This window comes from Podarcis melisellensis (genome assembly GCF_964234715.1).
Source record: "Podarcis melisellensis genome assembly, chromosome: 8".
NCBI classification, from domain to species: domain Eukaryota; kingdom Metazoa; phylum Chordata; class Lepidosauria; order Squamata; family Lacertidae; genus Podarcis; species Podarcis melisellensis.
The window spans coordinates 29,517,372-29,538,629 of NC_138540.1; the positions used below are offsets into that span (position 1 = coordinate 29,517,372).

General features: G+C 45.2%; 1 protein-coding gene across 8 annotated transcripts in view; it reads left to right on the forward strand.

Annotated features, from left to right (window-relative positions):
- Nucleotides 1-1,889: 1,889 nt before the first annotated feature.
- ZNF362 (zinc finger protein 362) overlaps nucleotides 1,890-21,258 on the forward strand; it is a 28,130-nt gene continuing 8,761 nt past the window's right edge. The window contains exons 1-2 of one of the 8 annotated variants that reach the window (XM_081923705.1): nucleotides 1,890-1,951; nucleotides 20,732-20,795. In XM_081923705.1, the coding sequence (XP_081779831.1) occupies nucleotides 20,733-20,795 (63 nt within the window). In that variant the 5' untranslated portion in view covers nucleotides 1,890-1,951; nucleotide 20,732. Of the gene's footprint in view, nucleotides 1,952-1,977; nucleotides 2,248-2,567; nucleotides 2,718-3,122; nucleotides 3,774-5,946; nucleotides 10,233-13,421; nucleotides 13,557-20,731; nucleotides 20,796-21,258 lie in introns of those variants that run through there. The other 7 variants (XM_081923699.1, XM_081923704.1, XM_081923703.1 and 4 more) reach the window with 7 other exon arrangements.

The window sequence follows — 21,258 nt, forward strand, 5'->3', positions numbered from 1 at the left end:
TGATTGTCCCAGGGTCACTCGGTGAACTTCATTGCTGAGTAGGGATTCGAACCCTCGTCTCCCAGGTCCTAGTCTGACACTCTAACCACTGCACCACCATCTAATAATTAAATGGGCCAGTCCTCATGGGTGTCCCCCAGCCCACCCAATTCCACATCTGTACCCAGAGAGGTGAGAGGATCCCACTCACAAAAGCCATTTTGAAATGACCCATACAAAGCAGGAAGAGGTGAAATACAGCTGGTGGAGATTGTGTATAATCCCAATTTGGTGTCCCCCAGGTCTTGGACTAAATCGCCTATCATCCTTGTCCATTGGCCATGCTGGCTGAGGCTGATAGGAGCTGGAGTTTTAACAAAAGGGCCTTGTTAGTGGTGGCTCCCTCTCTATGGAATGGTCTTCCCAACAGGGGCATAGAATGGGGGGGGGCAAGAGGGGACATATTATTTCCAAAATTAACAATTTTATTCTTAAGTCTCGGCTGACAGCAAGAACATCTGGCAGAAAAAATGGAATTATTTGGGAAGGCTGGGGTTGTTTTAAATTGTTCTTAAGTGTTATATGTTAATTTATATTTTGTATTTCTGTTTTTTTGGTTGTTGTTTTTGGTAAGGCCAATTAAATATTCTACATTTTTTAAAAATGTGTTTGTGGGATGGGGTTACTGTTTTGTTGCTTTTGCTTTAACTATTTACTGTTTTTTTACTTTGTATTTTTATTCCTGTGAAGCAACCTGAGATTTTGTGAATCAAAGGAGGTACGCAAATCTAGACGACAATAACATTCATCCGGGGGAGGCACACTTACAGAGCAAAGTGCTCTTTAGGGCACAGCTGAGCCAGACACCCTGTGGAGCTGCAGATGACGCCCATCACATGACTTGGTCCCGAGTTCAGGATTTACCTCCCATCTACCGCAGGTGGGGGGGGCAGCAAATCCAGAGTAGCAGTCTGGCTAGACAAGCAGTAGCCTTTGCATATTATTATTATTATACTTCTAAGTCACTTTAGAAACAAAAAACAAAAGCAACTCAAAGCTGCGATTCCTGCATTTGCAGCGGGTTGGACTAGATGACCCCTGGGGACTCCTTTCAACTCTACAGTTCCGTGCTTCTGATTCTGCGGTGGTGCTTGCTCCCAGATAAAGAGGGATTCCAGGGCCACGGGCCTTCCTGAATTAACCAGCACACCCTTTATTTTATTTTCCCCCTGCGAGGGAGGTGCCTATGAATTTATATTGGAAATTCAAAGTTGCCTAGGGCAACTTTGGGGCTGGGGGTTGTGTTTGGGGGGGAGGAGGAGATTATAAGGAATCTGCTTTTTAAATACTGTAAAATAAAAATCAGTGGGTGGAGGAAACAGGCTCGTAAGCCAGCCCATCTCTTGTTCTGTGCCTAGCAAGCAATGTCTGGGCACATTCTGTAGCCAGCCAAACCCACAAGACACCCCCCCCCCCTCCGCCACCCACCAAACCCCCCTCTGCACCCCACCCCAATGTTTTCTTTTCCAAAACTCCCTCCCCCATTTCCCTCGCCTGGGCTGGATCTGCCCCTTTTGGAAACTCTCTCGCAAGACTCTTTTCGCACACAACTACCAAGGAAGGAAGAAAAAAAAGATTGCAGGAAAAAGGAGAGGAAAAAAAGAACACGATCAAAAAGAATAGGGAGGTTTTCTGTTTTTTAAAAAAATGCTTTTTTAAAGAAAACTTGCTTTATTTTTGGAGGCGGAAGGAAGAATCGGTCGCAAGAAGGAAAAGCCCTTCTGCTGCTCGCTCGGACCTCATAGAAAGCAACCCTCCGGCTGGCTGGCTTGGGTTGTTGCAGAAACCAGAAGTGAACTCCTGGCCGACCCGGAAGATTTGAACTGAGCTTTATAAGCACTCGGCGGGGAGCGGGGGGGGGGGGAGAAAAAAAAACCAAGCTATAGAGACTGAACTTCCCAAGATCGCCCTGGTAGGGAGTGTTCTTTTCTTTTTTTTTTTTTGAGGGGGGGAGTGTTGGGAAAAAAACCCACTCCTTTTTGCCCCCCCTCCTGATAAGACTTGAGTGGCTCTATTATTACCCGTCTTTATCTCTAGATATCTATACTCTCGCCTCATGTCTATTTGCATTAAAAGCGCCCCACGTTTGCCAAAACCTCTGCAAGCGAAGGTGTGTATTCTTCCGATTACTGTGTTCTGTTATTATGGAGGAAAGGGCAGAGAGGCGGACGCGCTCTCCCAGGCCAGCTCCAAGCAAGGATTGGCGAGGTTGGAGGGTGCTGGGGTTAAACTTGTGGAGGTTTGGGGGGGGGGGGAGAGAAGGGAATAGATTGCAAATGTTGCAGCTCAGTAGCAACGCTGCATGCTTTTTTCTTCGCCTTCCTTGGCTTTCTGCAAAATGCATGTCAGTTTCAGGCTAAGATTGCAAAAGGGGGGGGAGAATTGGGTGGGGGGAGAGGTTGCGTTTGCAAATTCGATGCGCGCATTTGCAGCAGGTCTGCACCGGAGATCGTGCGGGGGGGCACTGTCTTCCCGGTGTGTGTTTCCCCCCCCCCTTTCCCCGGTCGTCTCCTCCTCCTCATTCCGCCCCCCCCCCCGACGTAACTAAAGGTTGGGCGGGTGGAGATGGAGGAGGAGGCGAGGAAGAGGAAGCGAAACGGGGGTGCCCATTTTCTTCCTTTGCAGACGGATCTCTGGCTTGGGTTGCAATTTGCAAGCGGAGCATGTGTATTGGTATAGGAAGTGTCTTTTTTTTTAAATAAATAAAAGCCGGGCTATTCAAAAGAGGGAAAGATTATTAAGAATAATACGTTAAAAAAATAAATAAAACAAAACACCCCTTTTGGTGCAAAAAGACCTCCGGCCAACAATGATTTAATGCAAATAAAGGCGAGGGCAAAAAGGAGCTTAATTTTTTTTTCTCCCGTTTTTTCCCCCCTCCGACTTTCTAGTTTTGCGGCTGCCTGAAATTTTTTTTTTTCCTCCTCTCTTCTTCCCCTCTCGGAGTCCAGGCGAAGCTTCCGATTTCTCCCTTTTTTGCAGATCTGCAGAATATGGCGTCCCCGTTTCTGTTTTAAAAATAAGCGAGGCTGCCATTTTTGTTTCCCCTTTTGTCTGCAAATTTTAATAATAATAATAAAAAAAACTGTCTTGAGAGTGTTGGAGAGGCAGCCCAGGGGGGAACCGGGGGCACCTGAAAAGGGGTGTTTTGCTTTGTTCTGGGGTTTTATGCTTTTTGGGGAGGGGGGTTGGCGTTGTTGTAATCTTGCTTTGCTTTTGTGTGTGTGAGTCTGGGATGTTGTACTGTTGTTTTTGCTTCTTGCACTGTGAATTGCGTGTCGATTGCACTTTTATTTAAGGGGAGAGGGGGGGAAAGGAAATGGCTGTTTGTTTATTTTTTTTTAGATCTGAAGTTAACTTATGCGAAAGTTGGCTATGAAAATATTGCATATAAAAGGACACCCCCTCTCTCCCAAGTGACTCGGAGTTGTACAGTTTTCTTTCCTTTTTCCCCCTTTTGGAATATTTAAGGAGTGGGGGGTCGGTTGTAACTGAATTTGTTGGTTCTTTTTTTTCCCTACATGCCTTTTCTTTTAATGGGGTATTGTGCTCGCTTTCTTTAAACAGCTTTTGCAAATGCCACGTTTGCTGAGGAATAGTTTGGAAATTAGCTGTTAGAATTGGAATGTGGTATTTTCTCCTGGTGTGGAATCTGCAGCTTAAAAAAAAATGTTGGAGATCCTGTCTCTCTCTCCCCACCCCCCTACCCCACTTTTGCAGTTCGGTAGAGAAAGGTCTGTACAGTTTCAGAGAAACATAAGCTTTTATATGTGTGTGTGTATATTTATATTTCATGTCTCCATGTGCATTTGTCTCCCCGTATATGTGGTGTTTGGTCTAGACTTAAATTTTAAGATGTTTGGTGGCCGAATCGTGTGAGCTCATTTGCCATTGGACTTAAAAAAGAAGAAGCAATGTGTCCTAAGACAAGCATGGATTTATTTTTGGACGGTAGTGGGGAGGTGGCGACAGTGGTTGGGAAATGTGCTGGTTTTTAAATTTTTATTTATTGCTCCTCCAGTGGAATGGTGCACTGTGCATGGATCTATGAGGCATAACTCCACGTCCTTTTGTTCAGTTATAATTTTTGCAGTTTGCCTTTTGGAGACTTTCTGCCCAAAATACCACAATTTGACCCACCCACCCCACAAATGCCGGCTTGGGTTAGGTTGGATTGGGTGGCTGTTCTTGAAGCGGGCCGGCAGAGGCCTTAGAAGAGGTGGAGACGTTCTCGCGAGGTGGCACACAAGTTTTTGGGCCATCCTGGGGCTGAGCTGGGCTGGACATTGCTGAGAGGGGTTCAGACAGCCCTGGTGTGTGCATGTAGTTGATCCATTTGGCATCTTAAGACATTGGTTGCTTTTGTCGGTGGCAGAGAATAGGAACTCAGTCAGGTAAGACTCGGTGATAGAAATGATGTGGTTTTGGCTCTTCCTCAAGCAAGGCCGACTAATGTTGGTGTATGAGTTTGCAAGCTTTCGGATCATACAGAGCTCTTCTCAATAATACCGGACTCCTTACCCCAAGAGGAATTGGCTTGGTATTTCATGTTCTGTGTTAATTTGGCTGATCATTCATGTTACTGTTGTGTTTTGGGAAAGGGGGCTCCATCTCTGAGAACTGGGCCCTCCTTCATGTTTAGGAGCTGCGGTTTCAGACCATGTATTCATGAACAAATACAGACCTGATGCTTAAAGTTATGTGATTATGGGGAGAAGCCAAAAGAATACCCCACTAATTCCCAAAGTGTCTACTGCAGGAGAACCGGTAATGTGCTGCTAAGAATGAGAATCTCCAGGGAGGAGGTTGCTCGTTGTGTCTCTGCATTATTTACAACTCAGGTCTTGCTTCCTGGGGATGGGCAACTCTACAAAGTCTCATAATTTGGTGTGATGGGATCATTCCCAGTGTAGACTGGAAACCAAAATCACCAACACTCTAAAGGAGGCTGGCTGTTGCATCTCTGCATTGGTAACCACCTCAGGCTTCCAGTGAGGAGTTGCATCCCAAACAGTGACTCATGCAGAAGCACAGAAGTAGACTCCTGGGTTTGTAATTCTTAGAAAAACTCGTTATGGGGTGCAGAAAAAATGAGGGCCTTATGTATCAAACAATGCGTTCGTGAACAAATTGGGCCTAATCCTGGTTGTGGATATATTTGTAGGGGAATGAATGAAGGACCTGATGTTCAGTGCAACGGTTAATTTTTCCACCCTTTACCAGTATAACACTGGTAGAAAAGCCAAGAAATGTTTGGTTTGCATGCTGTGTGCTTGCTGTAATTTCTGTTGTTCCCAACTTGACCCAGATGGGCTTCCTCATGGAGAACCCCCCCCCCCCATTCCCTTTTTCCTCACAAAAATGGTCCACGGGGCCAAACACACCCTCTCCCCTCCACAGAGTGACCAGCAACCAAGGCTTCGATGGAGCCTTTTGTCTTGCCTCTTGCTGGAAGATTCTGTGGGAAAGGGCACTTGGTTCCCCTCCTCCAGCAGAGAGGCCTTGGCAAAGCGACTTATTTTGAGGGAAATGCTTCTTGTGTGTTCCCCTTCCTGGTGGGAGATGCTTAGGATGGTTGATGGTGTGAACTAAAACAGCCAGTCGATGAGGGCAAATGGAGTAAACGGCAGCGCATTGCCACGCTGAATACGGCCATTAAACCGAGCTTACGGGAGACAGGCGGATAGATAAATGGCTTATGGGAAAGGGCGACTGGGTTGCACATGAGGGCAAGAGGTTCTTGCTCCTAGCTGAAGAAACAGCTCCGGCATCATGCTTGTACAGGATGGTTGTTGTTGACCAAGCGCATGTGGGCCAGCCGGAGACGTTTGTTCCTTCCATTTAAACATAAGGACATAAGGAGAGCTCTAGTGGATCAGGCCACTAGAGCAACCAGTGTTCGAAATTAGCCAGGCGCGTTTTGCTTCAGGCGCAGGTCCAGTTGCGACTATGTGGAGATTTCGGGGGGGGGGCAGGCTGGCGACTGAGGAAAGCAAAAGGTCACTTAGAGAAGGATCTGAAATGTTTTCCTTGCAGCTTGGATTTGTTTTACTCTGCATTGTTTGATTTGAATGTGTTTTTGAGAGTTGCTCGTTAAAATATAAAGCAATATAGAAATCAAATTAATAATAATAATTATTATAACAACAACCGCAAACATCAGTGGAGAAAAATGGTGCCTGAACATTCTGTTGTGATGACCGTAACCTAGGTTTAAGGTGTGTTTTGGCGATTAGATAATATATCTTGAGTTTCTAAAGCTGCATGTGACAGTTGCATGGTTCTGTTGCTTCTCATACAAGGTGGATCAACAGATGATCTCCCTTTGATCATATATTTAGTGGAGCAGGAATAGTGGGAATAACTTAACTCTGGGCTTTCTTTCTTTTTCTCAGAGCGCTGGTGTCTGCTGGAGTGCCAGGGTTAACAGATGAACCCTTCTGGTTCTGGCAAATGGATGAGATGATAATGAGGCTTTCAAGTTTTACTACTGATTAGTATAGACCAGTCTGTGCCAGCCTTTGAAAAATCTGGGGCCACAGTGCCCATCATCCCTGACCATTTGGCCATGCTGGCTGATGGTGGCAAGAATTCAACAATATATGGTGGGCAGCAAATTGGAGGAGGCTGGTGTAGAGGGGGTGGAAGAATAAGGAAAATAATGGAGGAGATACTCAAAAGGTAGAACATCTGCTTTTTATGCAGAAGCCCCTGGGTTCAGTCCCCAAATGGCGTCCCTAGGTAGGGCTGTGATTGTCGCCTTCCTCAAATCCTGGAGAGCCACTGGAATTCGGTGTAGACTCTGAGCCAAGTGAACCAGTTGTCTGGCTCCGTATATGATCCTAATTCATGGTTGCAGTTTAAATGGCAAGATCTTGGGAGATGGTTTGCATTTCTGTTTAGAAGTTAAAGGCCGCATGTTTAGCCTGGAGAAGAGAAGACCGACAGGTGATATGATGGTCATCATATCTCTGGTCATCTTCAAATCACATCGAAAATGGAGCAGTATTGTTTTCTGCTGCTCCAGAGGGTGGGAACCAAACCAGTGGATTCAAATGACGAGAAAGGAGATTCTGACTAAACATGAGGAAGAACTTTCTGGTGTGTTCAACAGCAGAACAGACTCCCTTGGAAAGTGGTGGACTCACCTTCATTTGAAGTTCTTAAGCCAAAGTTGGGTGACCTTCAGTCAGGGATTCTTCAGCTGTGATTCCTGCATTGTAGGGGGTTGGCCTAGATGACCCTGGTGGTTCCTTCCAGCGATGCAGTTCCAACTTCCGGTGGGCTTGTGCTCAAATGTGCCCTCCTACAAGTTAGAGCAACGTGGTCAGAAGTGAGCTCCTCTGAGTTCACAGAAGTTTCTCGGCTAACTGTGTAGCATTGCAATTGTGCTGCCTGGCTGATCAAGGTTGTGATCCCAGATCCACATCTGTTCGCCCACCTTGCTGCAGCCAAATTCCAACAGGCTCACCTGCCGCCCATCTAATATTCTATGTCGCAGATCCACACAGCTGTCTGTGTTGATACACTCTCCTTGGGAGCGTAGCTATGGGCTGGTTTCAAAACGAACCACTTTGTTGCTTTTTGTGAAGTTTGAAGCTTGAGCCCCACTCCCAATATATAGAGATAATATTGTGATGATGATGCTTAGAAGGGTTTGTAGCATACTGGAGTTTTAGGTACATGAATGCCCTGTAAGGCTGGCTGGTATTATCCTCTCTGTATTGCGGTTGGGGCTGAGGCTTAGATGTTGGCTTGCTGTAGGCTGCCTGTTCTGCGGTTCACTGGCCATTGCTGGCTGGGACTGATTGGAGTTGGGAGGCACATGCAGAGGGCATTCAGGCTCCCCATCCCTGGTGTACAGATTCAAAAGCAGCTAATTCTCAGTTGTAGAATTAAGGAGCAGGATTGGGAGAAGTTAAGAAGCTTAAGGACAACTTCTTTCCATATGAACCAAACCAGGTCTTGAACCCTCTTTCGTGTGGCTCTTCCATGGGAGATCGGGGAGTGGCAACACGAGAAGGGGCCTTTTCAGCAGTGGCTCCTCATTTGAGGAATACTCTCCCTGGGGAGGCTCTTGTTACATATCTTTAGGCATCAGGCAAAAACTTTCCTCTTTAGCCAGGCCTTCCTTCTTTTTTGGCCTTTTAGAGTGTGGGAGAATGTTTTTAAATGTATTTTTAATGTATTAGTTTAATTAATTGGTTTGTTTGTTTGGTTTGGTTTGGTTTTAATGTATCTGTGGGGTTTTGTTTGTTTGGTTGGTTGGAAGTTGCTTTGAGTTGCCTTTGGCAACTCAATTTAATAAATAAATAATCAACTCAATCCAATTAATAAATAATAAACAAACAGTAAATTAATAAACAAAACAATAAATGAATAACAATAATTGCAGGGTCATATTTCCAGCTCAAACATTTAGTTAGCTGCAAGTTATTCTGGCATAAATCATACAGACCAGGGAAGAATAGTTAAATGTTGCTAGTCCCTAGTATTTGATATTCAGCGACTCAATTTTTTTTTAGAAAAACCTCAAAGCAGTTAACAGAAAAGATGAAAGAATAAAATTATTACTTAAAAAAAACCTGATAGCAATAATTGAAGATATTCAAAAAGTTGAAATAACAAGACTAAAAGCAGATTTAAGACTCGCATCAACTTTCTCAACATCTGAGTTAAGAACCCATCTCCCACTCAGTAAATCTTGCCCACCCGTGCATTAAATTTGGGGGGGGGGATATAAGTTTGGGAACCCTGTTGTTTCCCTGCTAATGTGTAGTTTCTCTTAAAATGTTGGGTTTGGGGCTACAAGTGGCCCACTGTGCAGTTTCTGGTAGGCTCTGAGGCCTTCCTGGAAAGCATGGGTCCTATTGGGATTTTCCTGGCACGTGCTGAAGAGGCAAGCTGCTTTTCAGGGTTCGTTTCAAGACTTGGAATGAAAAGAAACTGGGCTCTTCAGCGCTTCATGTGGCAAAGTGACATTTAATTGGAAGGATGAAGAAATAGATGGGGTGACATGAGGATATTTGGGGTGCCATATAGTAGGAAGGAAAAAAGAGGGGGCCTTTCACATCTCGTCTATAATGACCATTAGTCATGGTTCAAGCAAACCAAATATTTTTAGGAACCATCTTAGTTTTATGGTTGCAAGTTATTTTGTGGTTGTGGTTTAACAATCAGTTCTTCCCAGGAAACTCCAGGAATTGTTCAAAGTGGGATCCTCATGCTTTAAAGGAATGGTGTGGATGTGACCTAAAGTTCCCCGATTGCAGTGGGCCTACTCTGAGTTATGGCATCACCCAAAGTGCTTTGTACCCAGAGCAGATTGAGTTTATTTAGACACCTGGCAGAAAAATCCCAGAAATCCTGTCTCTGGCAGCAATTAATTAATCAAAGGGCTAACTACTTGACATCCCTGCCAATTTGCCTGAGGCGGCCACCTCAGCAGCCTGACACAGAGGTGGAGAGCCTGTGAGGGCTTCTCCCAGATGTGGTAGGCCTCCAGCTGCCATCAGCCCCAGAAAGCAGGACCAACTGCTGGAGGTGATGGGAGCTGGAGTGCTTCAGCTTCCTCATCTTTGGCCTAGGGTGAGTTAACAGACGGAGTGGTTGCTTGGCAACCAATTGATGGGCTTCCCTATCATGCCCAAGTCACTGGAAGGGTTCAGGAGAGAGCACAGGAAGTCTCTAGGAAACAGCCCACAGGCTGCCTTTTGGTATTCCCTGCGAACATACATTTTGCCACCTAGTGCCTCAGCAGCTATTTTTACGCCAGGCTCGCCCACCTGTTCCTCAGCAGGGTAAACTGAGGTGGTTTGTGGGCCTTTCAGAGTAATGCTGCCTAATTCTGGTGCATCAGATAGACTGCTCCTGCTGGAAGCTTACAGTCACCATGGAAAGTAGCCATTGACAGCTTCCCCCCCCCCCTTAATTTCTCCAAAACCTACCTCCACGCCTTTGAAGCCGCCTAAATTAGTGATGCAGCTCAGGCAGCAAATGCCATTGTTTAACTACTTGATGTGTTCGCTGGGAACTGCAAGGTTGGACTTTTGCAATGCTGTCTGCTTGGCTCGGAAGCTGCAGCCAGGGCAAAAATCACCAGATAGGTTGTTAAGCAAGCCAGCTTGCCAGGGACGTGTCACACCAGTTCTAAAGGAGTTTCACCTGGCTGCCAATATGCCACCAAACTCAAGGTGTGTGTGCTAAAATTTAAAGCCCAGCGCAGCTTAGAATGCGGATGCTTGCTTTATTTATTTGCATTTATTTATTTTTAAATATATGTTCCTTCTCTGGGGGAAGACCACCTGAAGCATCGCATCACAATAAAGACAAGTAAAAAGAAAAATTAGCGTGACTGAAACCAGGAAGGAAACCTAAGAATAAAACAGAAGGAAAATAAGAACAGACTCAGAACACAAATCGCACCACCATATTCCAGCCTCCAACCAGTCAGTGGGACAGAATATTATTCAGGGGAAAGCTAATGAAGGAATTTCTATAAAGCTTGGAGAGTAGCCTCCCATTACAGCTCTACTGGGAAGGAGTTACAAAGGTGCAGCCTCAGATGCGGTGGAAGCTTGTGTGTGGCCTCCCTGAGAAGCCGGTTCCGCAGCTGTGGTGCCACCACCAAGAGAGCTCTGCTTGAACCCCACCTGGTTTTAAATCATGCAAAGTGGGGACACCAGCAGATCTCAAATAATAGGAAGATGCTGATGGATAGAGACATTACTACAGGCAGGTTGGATCTGTGCCAACATCTGGAACTGGAGGCAGCTGTGCCGTTTGAGACCTTAAAAATTACTCTCCCACTTGCCCAGACCTATCTATCTCAGTGATTTGTAGCTAGAAGGAAAAGACCTGCTGGCTGGTTGAACATTCCAGATGTTGCATTAGGTTCTAGGGGGCTCCTTGTGGACTAGGATGATATGGCGCTGGTAAAGTAAAGCTTTGCTTCTGCTGGAAGAGAGGGAAAACCTTTCTACCCTTAGAAAGAATTTGCTTTTCAGGGTTTACGATTCAGCAGTTTCCTAACCTTGACAAACTCATCAAATTGGTGAAAATAGATTCATGCAACTTCAGATCTCGAATGGTAGATTTTCTTGTGTTTGCATTATGCTCAGTCTCTCTTTTGAGGTGTATATTCAATATAATTTTAAGAAGAAAGGAAAGGAGATAGTAGAAATCAGTTTTTGTAAGCTTCCTCTGCATGGAGCCGATTGTTACCAGGCCAGTGGCTATTTGCATGCCTGATGCAGTACAAGTGATCCAGAAGCAGAGTCCAGAATCCGGGCTTCACTAGCTCAGGACTGTAGCCCTGTGTGTGTGTGTTTTCCCCTCCTTGAATGTTCAGGGTTCGTTTTCATTAGTAACAACCCTACTGGCCATAAAGGCTATGCTGTGCATTCACAGTCGGAGGCAGCATGCCTCTGAACACCAGTTTCTAGAAATCACAGATGGACAGAGTGCTGTTTCACTCGTGTCCAGCTTCCCAATGGGCCATCTGTAAGAGCAGGATGCTGGACTAGATGGGCCATTGGCCTGATTGAGCAGGCTCACAGAAATACAGGAGGGAAGAGTGTTCTTGTGCTTGGGTCTAGCTTGCAGGTTTCCTGTTGGCTAGACTTGTGTGCAACTGCAACACCTGTTTGTTGCAGAAAAATTACGGACATGTTTTGAGGATGTACATTCTCTGTTGCGCTGGCTTTGGCATTATCCAAACTTAAGAAGAGCCTGCTGGATCAGGCCAATCCCTATCCACTCTCTCCATGCCACATTTTATTTTATAAATGTGTAGTATTATTATTATTAGTATTATTATTATTATTATTATTATTTAATTCCCCACCCATGTGACTGGGTTTCCCCAGCCAATCTGGGCAGCATCCAACAGAACACTAAAATACAATATCGTGCTGCCTCTCACTCGCCTCTTCTGTAACCTAAAAAGTCCCAAGTGCTACAGCATTTCTTCATGGGAGAGTCGCTCCATCTCCCTTTGATGGTTTTGGTTACCCTATTCTGACACTGTATGGGGGGGCCTCTGAGACCCCATTGGCTGCCTGATGAATACACATGATATAGCACGCTGGAACGTAGGAGAGACAGTGATAGTCCTACTCAGAGTAGAAACGCTGAAATGAATGGACATTCCTGCCCTAGGTTCATTGATTTCAGTGGGTGCATTCTAAGTAGGATTTGGTTGGATACAGCCCAGGGCTGCCATCCACAGCTAAGTTTGGCAGCATTTGTAGTTCCAGGCCAAGGCTCAGTCACTAGAGATTGGCTCCCTTTTACAAGAATGGTGACAGGAGAGCTTAATTTGTTACTTAATCCTTTTAGAAGTGCCACCCCCACACCGCTTTTCCTCTCCAGTTGCTTTCCAATCTTGTACTTAGTCTTTTAAATTTTTGAGCAATATTTTTTTCTGATGCCCTGTCATTCCAGGTGCCAGCTCCAAGTTTTATTTATATACAGCGGTACCTCTGGTTACGTACTTAATTCATTCCGGAGGTCCGTTCTTAACCTGAAACTGTTCTTAACCTGAAGCACCACTTTAGCTAATGGGGCCTCTCCTGCTGTTGCGCTGCTGCTGCACGATTTTTGTTCTCATCCTGAAGTGTATGTAACCCAAGGTACCACTGTATTGCGTTTATATCTCACTGTTTCTCTAAGAAGCTTGAAGTGGCATACACAGTTCTCCCTCCCCCACAAAAAATGTCTTTGTCTTTATCACAACAACCCTGTGAGGTAACTTGGGCTGAGAGACAGTGACAGGACTCCAAATTGAGCTTCGTGGCTGAGTGGGGGAATTTGAACCCTGCTCTGTCCCAGGTCTTAGTTCGTCACTCAGACCTCTAACCACTACACCACATTGCCTCTCTAACTGGCACTACCCAACACTGGGCTCCTTCGCCATTCATTTTTCCTCATCAGCACAAGCACTATTTTGAATCGAGTCTTTTCCTGCAGTCAAAACACCTCAGTTGCAAAATCAGAGAAAGGTGGTGCAAATAGCCCGTACTGAGTGGTCCCAACTGGCATTTCCCTCCACGATTTGCTGCTCCCCAGGGCTTGAGAGGTAGACTTCCTCTGGACTTGGAGGTTCCATTGAGCTATGTGGGGCTTACAGGACCAGCCGCAGCTCAAAAGCTCAGCTTGGTTCTCTCTTTCTCTCTCTCCAGGGGTTGGTCAGTGTTTGCCAGGGCATCCCTTCCCATCAGCGAACCTGCCATTTCTGCGTGGGGGAAAAACAAAACATCTTATTTATTTCTCTTTATTTCAGCAAGGCGAGACAGAGGGGGCCTCAAAAGCAGAGCAGTCCCACATGGGGCCCTAGCTTGTTTTAACAACAGTTGGGTAGGAGCTGGCGAAAGCCTGTGAAACCCCCAGGCCAGCCCTGGGCACTGGTGCTCGTACCTGCCTGCACCAGCGGGGGACCGTCTGCCGCCCGCCAGCCTGGAGCACCATCTTCACGTCTCCTCGGGCAGCTGCGGCCACCGGGCTTCCGAGGCCAGCCTGTGAGTACGAACCACGGCGCTGCTAATGTCTTCCCTTTTTGCAGGGCTGCAGCGGGGCCCTGCCCTGCCCTGGCTGCGTGAACCTTGAAAACGACTCCTCTCCCTGGTATAACAGGCCCCCCAAAGCAGTCCTTCCTCTCAGTCCAGCCCATGGGCCAAATGTGGCCCTCCACACTTCTTGATCTGCCCCCCCCGGACTCTCCCTGTGCCCTGCTTCATGCCCTTCCAAAGTGCTTTTGCCTGGCAGGGACTCTGCTAACGGCCCCTGTGCTTGCCTGGACAGAGAGATGGGCTACGAAGAAACTTGCAGCTTCTTGCATGGCTAAAATGTAAGCATTGCATGTGTTGTCTGGCCTTCTTTTGCCTCTTCCCATCCTGGCATTTGGCCCCTGGCCTTGTGGGCCGAAAATACCTTCCTTAGTCCTGGCAGATATGCTGTTGCATTGCCAACTGAGACCAGGAGCTCACCTGTCCAGCATTTCCGCTACCCTGCAGATCTTTTGGGTCTGCAGCTCCCATTGTTCCTCACTGGTGGCCACACTGACAAGGGGCTGATGGGAGCTGGGATGCAGGACACCTGAAGGGGGAACCGAGATTGGGAATCCATCGGGATTCTGTTTTCCGTGGTGGCAAAGCGAGGTGCCTTTCTAGGAGATCTCAAGCAGAGTAGGAAGAGGGTGGTCTCTCCCCAAAGTATCTTGGTATTCGAGAGGTATAACTGCATTGGAATGTAGAACATAGGAAGATGTCTTATGTGGAAGTCAGATCACCGGTCCATCCTAGCTCAGTATGGTCCACACTGACTTGGCAAGTAGCTCTCCAAGGTGTCAGACAGGGGGCATTCTCATACCTTACCTGGAGATGCTCTTGGGGACAAGACCTGGGGTCCTTTGCAGATGTTCCACCATTGATCTACTGCCCTTCCTCTAAAAGGACATTTCCGCAAATTAGAGGTTATGTGCAGTTATTGTGGCTAGTAGATGTTAGCATGGAAGATTAGAACCTGGGTGAGTGGCAATCTCGCCCCCACTTTGAGCCCTCCCACTTTTTAAAAATAAATAAATTAAATTGTGGATTATTTTCCCAGCTGTTCTCACTTATTGAAATTCAACAATACTACCCACCTTGCACAGAAGCACCAAATGTCTGTTGAATTACATTTCACTTATAGGTCATTTCCATTTTTAAACAAAGGTATCATTCCACAAGTTGCCGTGCGTCCTCGGAGGCCTGTAACCACGTTTTATCGACATTGCATATAAAATAAAAGCATGCAAGGTTTATTGAAAAGTAGTGGCTTCCCCACCTGATCGACTCTTTCGGACATAGATTGCCGGTTTGTCCATCAGTATTAAGCCTTAGAGTTGGGAGGTCAAGATCTCAAACAGGTCTGCGTTCAGTCTCCCACTACACGGCAGTAAAAAATTTGGATAAATATAGTAGATCTGGGGTTGCGAATACCAGGGTTTGAACCTGAGGGCTCTTGCATGCAATGCAGGTGCTCTAAGCATGGAGCACGCATTGCTTTGCATTTGTGAAGTCACTCTCAGAGCTTTTGGGGGCTGAAGAGATGGACAGAAATGATTTAAGTAAATGATCAGTAATAAAATTGTCGTACGGACACTTTTCATTTTTGGAGTGGGAAACTCCCAAACTCAGTGCTGAATACCTTTGCCCTCATAAAAAAAATTCCTGCAGCACAAAGTGGGTGAGAGCAATCAACCCTATGAGAGCAGGAGAGGCATAGTAGCTGCCCAAGGGTGCTGGGCTTTGGTGCCAGGCCTGCTCATAGTGCCTGGGCTAAAATGGGTTTGTGTTGCATCTTTCTTTATGTGCGTATATATCTGCTGACCTGACTGTAAGGCCCCTTGGCTGTAAGGGTCCTCGAGGCAGGACTTAACCAGATGATGGCTAGGTCTTGCTTGCTTCTGGTCAGAGGATGCTGTAGATCTTCCCCCCGCTCCCTGCCCCCATCTCGCTCCGTAGGTCTGCCAGTTCACATGCCATCTACCCCCTAAATTAGGCTACTGAAAAATAGTGGGTTTGGTGTAGAAGGTGAAACTTTCTTGAAAGGTTTTGAACTGGAAAAACATTTCCAGAAATGCTTTTTATGCGAATGACAGTAACATGCATTGGATTATTGTTATTATTCTTTCCATTTTGCTGTAGAGAATTTGGAATTGGAAAGTTTTCCTGTGCAAAGGAGAGTGTTTTATTTCTTATTTATTTATTTTGCCTTGGATAGAATAGTAGAATCCATAGATAACTTTGCAGCAGAAATGTTTTGATGCCCAGCCTTAGGCAGGGATTGAATTTAGCAGGTCTGGTATGCTTGTGTTTAGTAAACAAAGCTAAATGTGTTGAAACCTACATGCTTGTCTAATATTATATTTGCAATTGTTCCTAACTGAGCTTAGAAATTGGAATTTTAATGTAAACAGCTTAGAAGTTTCAATGACCAAGCGTTATTTAAATCCGGCTAAATAAATAAACACATCAATGTTGTGTTTGGGGAACATTTCCACTGCACTTCACTTGATGAAAGGAGTTGTGAGCTTGGATCACAAATTCCTGCGCTGGGCACATGCTCAGAGGCACCTTTATTCCTTACGATTTAGGGTTACCCTGTGTCCTCTCTTTCTGGGATACGGCCTCTTTTTCATGGGCATGTAAAATTAAGAGTCATCATAGCGATCCATAGTTAAAAGTAGTTGACAAATGTGCCCTCTTTTTTTGCTCTTCAAAGTATAGCAGCAGTTTATTATTTTTTTCTACCTGGTCACTAGCCCTCAAGATTCTAGCAAAGAACAAATCAGCGTCTACAAGCCTGTAGTCTGCCCACAACCTCTGTCCTGGAAGAGTTATTTTGCTAGCTAGAAAAGGACTACATTGATGGTCTCTGGGAAGGCAGTTTGATGGGGTGACCTGGGCCCCCTGAATCTGCTGCCCTTCCCCCAGTTAATTTTTTTTAAAGCTTTAAAGAAATCTTTGTTTAAAGGGCAGCAGGAGTTTTCTTAGTTTTCCAGAACAAATTAAAGTCGGGGGCCCACAATTCCTGTTGGCACTTCACAGTAAACCATTGCAGCAAGAGACAGAATTTGGGGTTATCCTCACTCCTTTTGAAAGTTGGCCTAAATTTGCATCTCTCTCTCTCTCTCTCTCTCTCTCTCTCTCTCTCTCTCTCTCTCTCTCTCTCTCTCTCTTTGTGTGTGTGTGTGTGTGTGTGTGTAGTCACATATACATATGCATGTATACAATGAACATGTGCTACCTTTTCTAAGAATTTATTTTCAGACCGGCATCTGTGGTGCTCTGCAGTTGGCAAAGTTGGACAGGGGCCGTGAAACCCCATACGCATTGCTAACTTTGATTGCCTTGCTGGGAGGGATCTTGTCCCAAGTGGTCCCTGCTACCCCGTAATTTCTCTTTGAGTTGCTTTACTGCAGTGTAGCATCTTCCATTTTGCCTCTCTGGCTATGAACACATCAAAATAAAAGGGTCTCTTGTTTTTTCCCAGTCAGCTTCATCCCCTACTACTGTCCTTTGACACCCCCCGCAAACCTGTCTTTCTCAGCCTGGTACACACACACACACACACACACACACACACACCAGATACTTTCGGGGCTGATGGGAGTTGAAGTCAAAAGCATCTGGAGAGCACAGGACTCATCTAGATGCTTTCAACCTGGGTTTTAAACATGGATTGGAACAGTAGAGGCCGCATTTTACCTTCCATACAAAATACTGGTGGTGTTTGCGTTAAAGGGGCGTCGTCGAAAACTGTACTGTTGAGCAGAGACAAAAGTAGACTTTGTTGGCATGGTTGCATTTTTTCGGAGGGGTGGGACAACCCTATTATTTTAAGCGTTTTGTAAGCTCTCCGCACATTTACAGCGTTTGGCCCCCAGACTAGCAGCATCCTTCAGCTGTGGTTACTTATTTTATTTTAAAAGTTTGAGTCTGCCTAGCAACAGGCTTCCCTGGTAGATGATGACATAGGCATGCAACAGGGATCTCCAGGCCAGCTTCGGAAGCGTATCTGTGTGGTACTAGATTGTCATGTTCACACATTGCAGAGTAATTGTATCCCACTTTAGAGAAAGGTGTGTTTTGTTTTTTTCCGACATACCGTTGTCCCGCAAGGGTGGGATGTGGCGATTGGGTGCATAATTCAGCTCCTGGAAGCACTTGTTTTATTTATTTGGAAGGGAGTCAAATGCTGGGGAATTTGGGTTGTGTTTGCTATTTACAAAGTCCTGAACAACTTGGGTCCAGGGCACCTGAACCCTTTTATCCCAACTTGATCACTTCAATCATCTGCAGGAGGATCCTAGGTCATTCCCTGGGTTCATTGGGCACATTTGACAGTGCCACAAAACTGAGCCTTTAGTGTCGTCTGCCTAGGCCTGTGGAACGACAAGATTTAGCGTGTGTGGTCTGTTTTAACCTTTCAACGTTTGCTGAAAACTGTTCGGTGCAGCCAGGCTTGTGCGAGCAATTTAAGAAAACATCTTTCTGTAATAGTTAGCCGATATCTCACATTTTAAACTTGTATGTGGTTTCTGTTGCATATCTTCATGGCTGCTATTAGAATACAGAGGTGAAGTATATGGGATTTCAGTCTGCGTTTGCTGACAAGGAACTTACTAGGAGGGTTACGGAACCAAGGAGCTATTAGCCAGTATTCCCACCCCATTCCTGAGGACCCCCACAACTCCTGGCCTCACTTTCCTCTCCTAAGTTACCCCCTCCCTGAGCACGATTAGCGTGGAAATGGCGGGGCTTAGTTAGAGAATCATCCAACTAAAGCATTTTAAAAAGGTTTAATTCCAGACAATACACTTGTTAAATAAGAATGCTGCTTCTTATCAAATCGCAGTGCAGATGACATTTTTTGGGGGTGGGGGGAAGAGCACCTTCCCCCATTTGAACCCACTCAGTGGCTTTGATTGGTGGAACTGACTCTGTTACAAGTGCTGCATAACATCTATTCTGCATTTGCAATAACTCGGTCTTTTAGTGTGGAAGCACCTGCACTTTGGAACTCCCTGCCTGTTGAGATCAGGCAGGCACCTACTAAAAACATTTGTGTTTAGACAGTCCTGTCCAGATGTTCTATAAAGTTCGTGTGAGTTTTAATTGGTTTTTTAGTCTATTGTTTAACTCTTCAAAAGTTTTCAATTATTGTTGTTCATTTTCCTTAGTGATAATTTTATTGTTTTATATTTTTTAAGCCGCTTTGAGGTTTGTGGATTTATCTATTTATTACTATCAATCTGTGTATATATAAATAGTAAAGAACAATATTTATAAATAGTAAAGAGCAATATTTATTGAAGGAACCGCAGGATAATTTTATTTATCCAGCTATTTTCTTACATTGAGATCCAATCTTTCTTCCCTCATGAAATCTCAGGTGGGGCACTCATCCAGCCATTAGCCTTAGGAGAGGGGTGGCCTTGTGGGCCTTCAAACAGACCCTGGGACAAAAACAATTAAATAATACATTTTCTAAGCTGCCATCCATTGTAGAAGCAAAGACCAACTCTGTTTGTCTGTAGTTATCAATTCACTATTGTGGGAGCAATTTGCAGTCCAGAAAAGTCTCAAACATTTGAATAAATAGGCAAGTGTGTCCTTAATTCTTAACCCTGCTGATTTAAAATTGTTCTCCCTGATTAAAATGAATTGTTTCCCACCATTTATTTAACTGGCAGGGCAAGCCTATACATGTCTACTCAAAGGTAAGCCCCATTGAGACCGGTGGGACTTACACCCAGGTAAGTGTGAATAGGAATGCAGCCTAAAGCTTTTGTTGATTCAACTTTAGATGTCTGCCCTTCCTTGTCATTTTTTTATATGACTCGGGACCACCTGGACCACTGACAAGTCTCCAGACCATAGTTTTGTCCTCCCACATAATGTGGGTTTATAAATAGCTTAAAAACAATCCTCTACCAGGGATGCTTTAGCTGAGATTCCTTCATTGCAGGGTGTTGGATTAGATGAACCCTGGGTCCCTTCCAAACCTAAGATTCTATGATTCTGTCATATAAAAAGTGGCAAAGCAATTTCTCCTAGCCTGTGCTGCTTCATAACACTATATTTTCCCTACAGTAGAGGGGTTAATTGTTGGTACTGCCTCCCATTTTTTTTTAATATAATAAAAATTTGATGGTTACCCTAAAAGGCCACCCAGGTCAAAAGCTGATTAAAACGAATTTGGGGTGAGGTGGGGGAATTGACTTCAGGTTCAAGGCATTGGAGGTTGAAATGGCCCCAGCCTTTTTGATACCGACTAGAATTATGTTGAAACAATTAAGGCAAAGAGACCTTAACCAGTAAATCATCAGTTTCTCACATTTACATCCCACCTTTCTTCCATCATGGGCCGAAAGGGAAGACCTGGTCATCCATTTAGGCACTGACCTGACCCAGGCAAAGTGGTCAGCAAGAAGTGTGTCTTCAGACCATACCCTAGCAGTTTTTGATCTGAAGGGGAAGATGTATGAGGAAGGGATTAGGGGTCTGTGAATGGCACCAAGACAAGGTCATTATGGACCCCAAATACCACCCCTGTCTAGTGGTGCTCCATAAACAATCATGCTGAATACAATGTCATTATCTTCCTATATGCATAAAAGTATAAGGCTGTGGTCACGCAGCCACCACTTGCAGATTTGTAGAGCTGCATCACAATCCGGGATTTTCACACCAAAAAAATGGGATTGGGAAAGTGAAAAGCGAGCTTAGTAGCTACATAGGGTTGGAAAGGGAAGCTGGGGAGGGGTTAATGTGAGGGGAATAGTAGCAGGGGCTTGGCTGTGTGTGTGTGTGTGTTTATTACATGAAACGGGAGTCATGGTTAAATTAATCTCCTGTGTTTTTTTAATTGTGACTAAACTGGAGAGTATTTGACCCCCAAATCAAGTTAGTGGAGTGATGAAAGTGTTAAGAATGACTTGGTCCTTTCTTATTTTATTACTCCTCCTCTATGATTGGATCATCTTTTGGCTCTCTCCTGAGGCTAGGGCTGAGTTGCCCGTCCTTTGGGGAGCCGGGAGTGGGAATGTGTTTTTCCTTCCCAGAGGTGTGAGGATGTCTTTTGCCACCACGGCCAGTCCTAACCCACCATAACCACCTCTCTCCCTCTTCTTTTGCTTTCCCCGCAGGATGGCGGAGCCGCGCTTTAACAACCCCTACTTCTGGCCACCCCCTCCCACGATGCCCAGCCAGGTAAGGACCTGTTCTCCAAACATACAAGGTCTTCTAAAGTTTCTAGTCCACACATACCCCCAGATCTTCAGAGGAGCATAGGAAACTGCCTGACGCTGTGTCACACCCCTTGGTTGGTCTAGCTCAGTATTGTCTAGGAAGAATAAACAGATTTGTTGGTTTCTGTTTTTTCATTTTTCAAGTCTTAAGTTCACATCATTCATGCATCCATTTGAAAATTTATTTTTAAGAAGTCCTCCTGAAAACCCATTTTAATGTGAATTGCTCATTTTTGCAAGCAGTTTTTCTCCAATATAATGAATTTTTGTGTGTTCTGTTCACTAATATATACCATTTTTGTACATGTTTTTTGTTGGAGAACATTATTACAAAATTTGGAGGAATGGGAATTTCAAAGGAGTCCCTGTATTTCAGCCCAGATGTTGTTTCAAGAAGTGAAAATTGGGTACACGGGTTCTGTTTC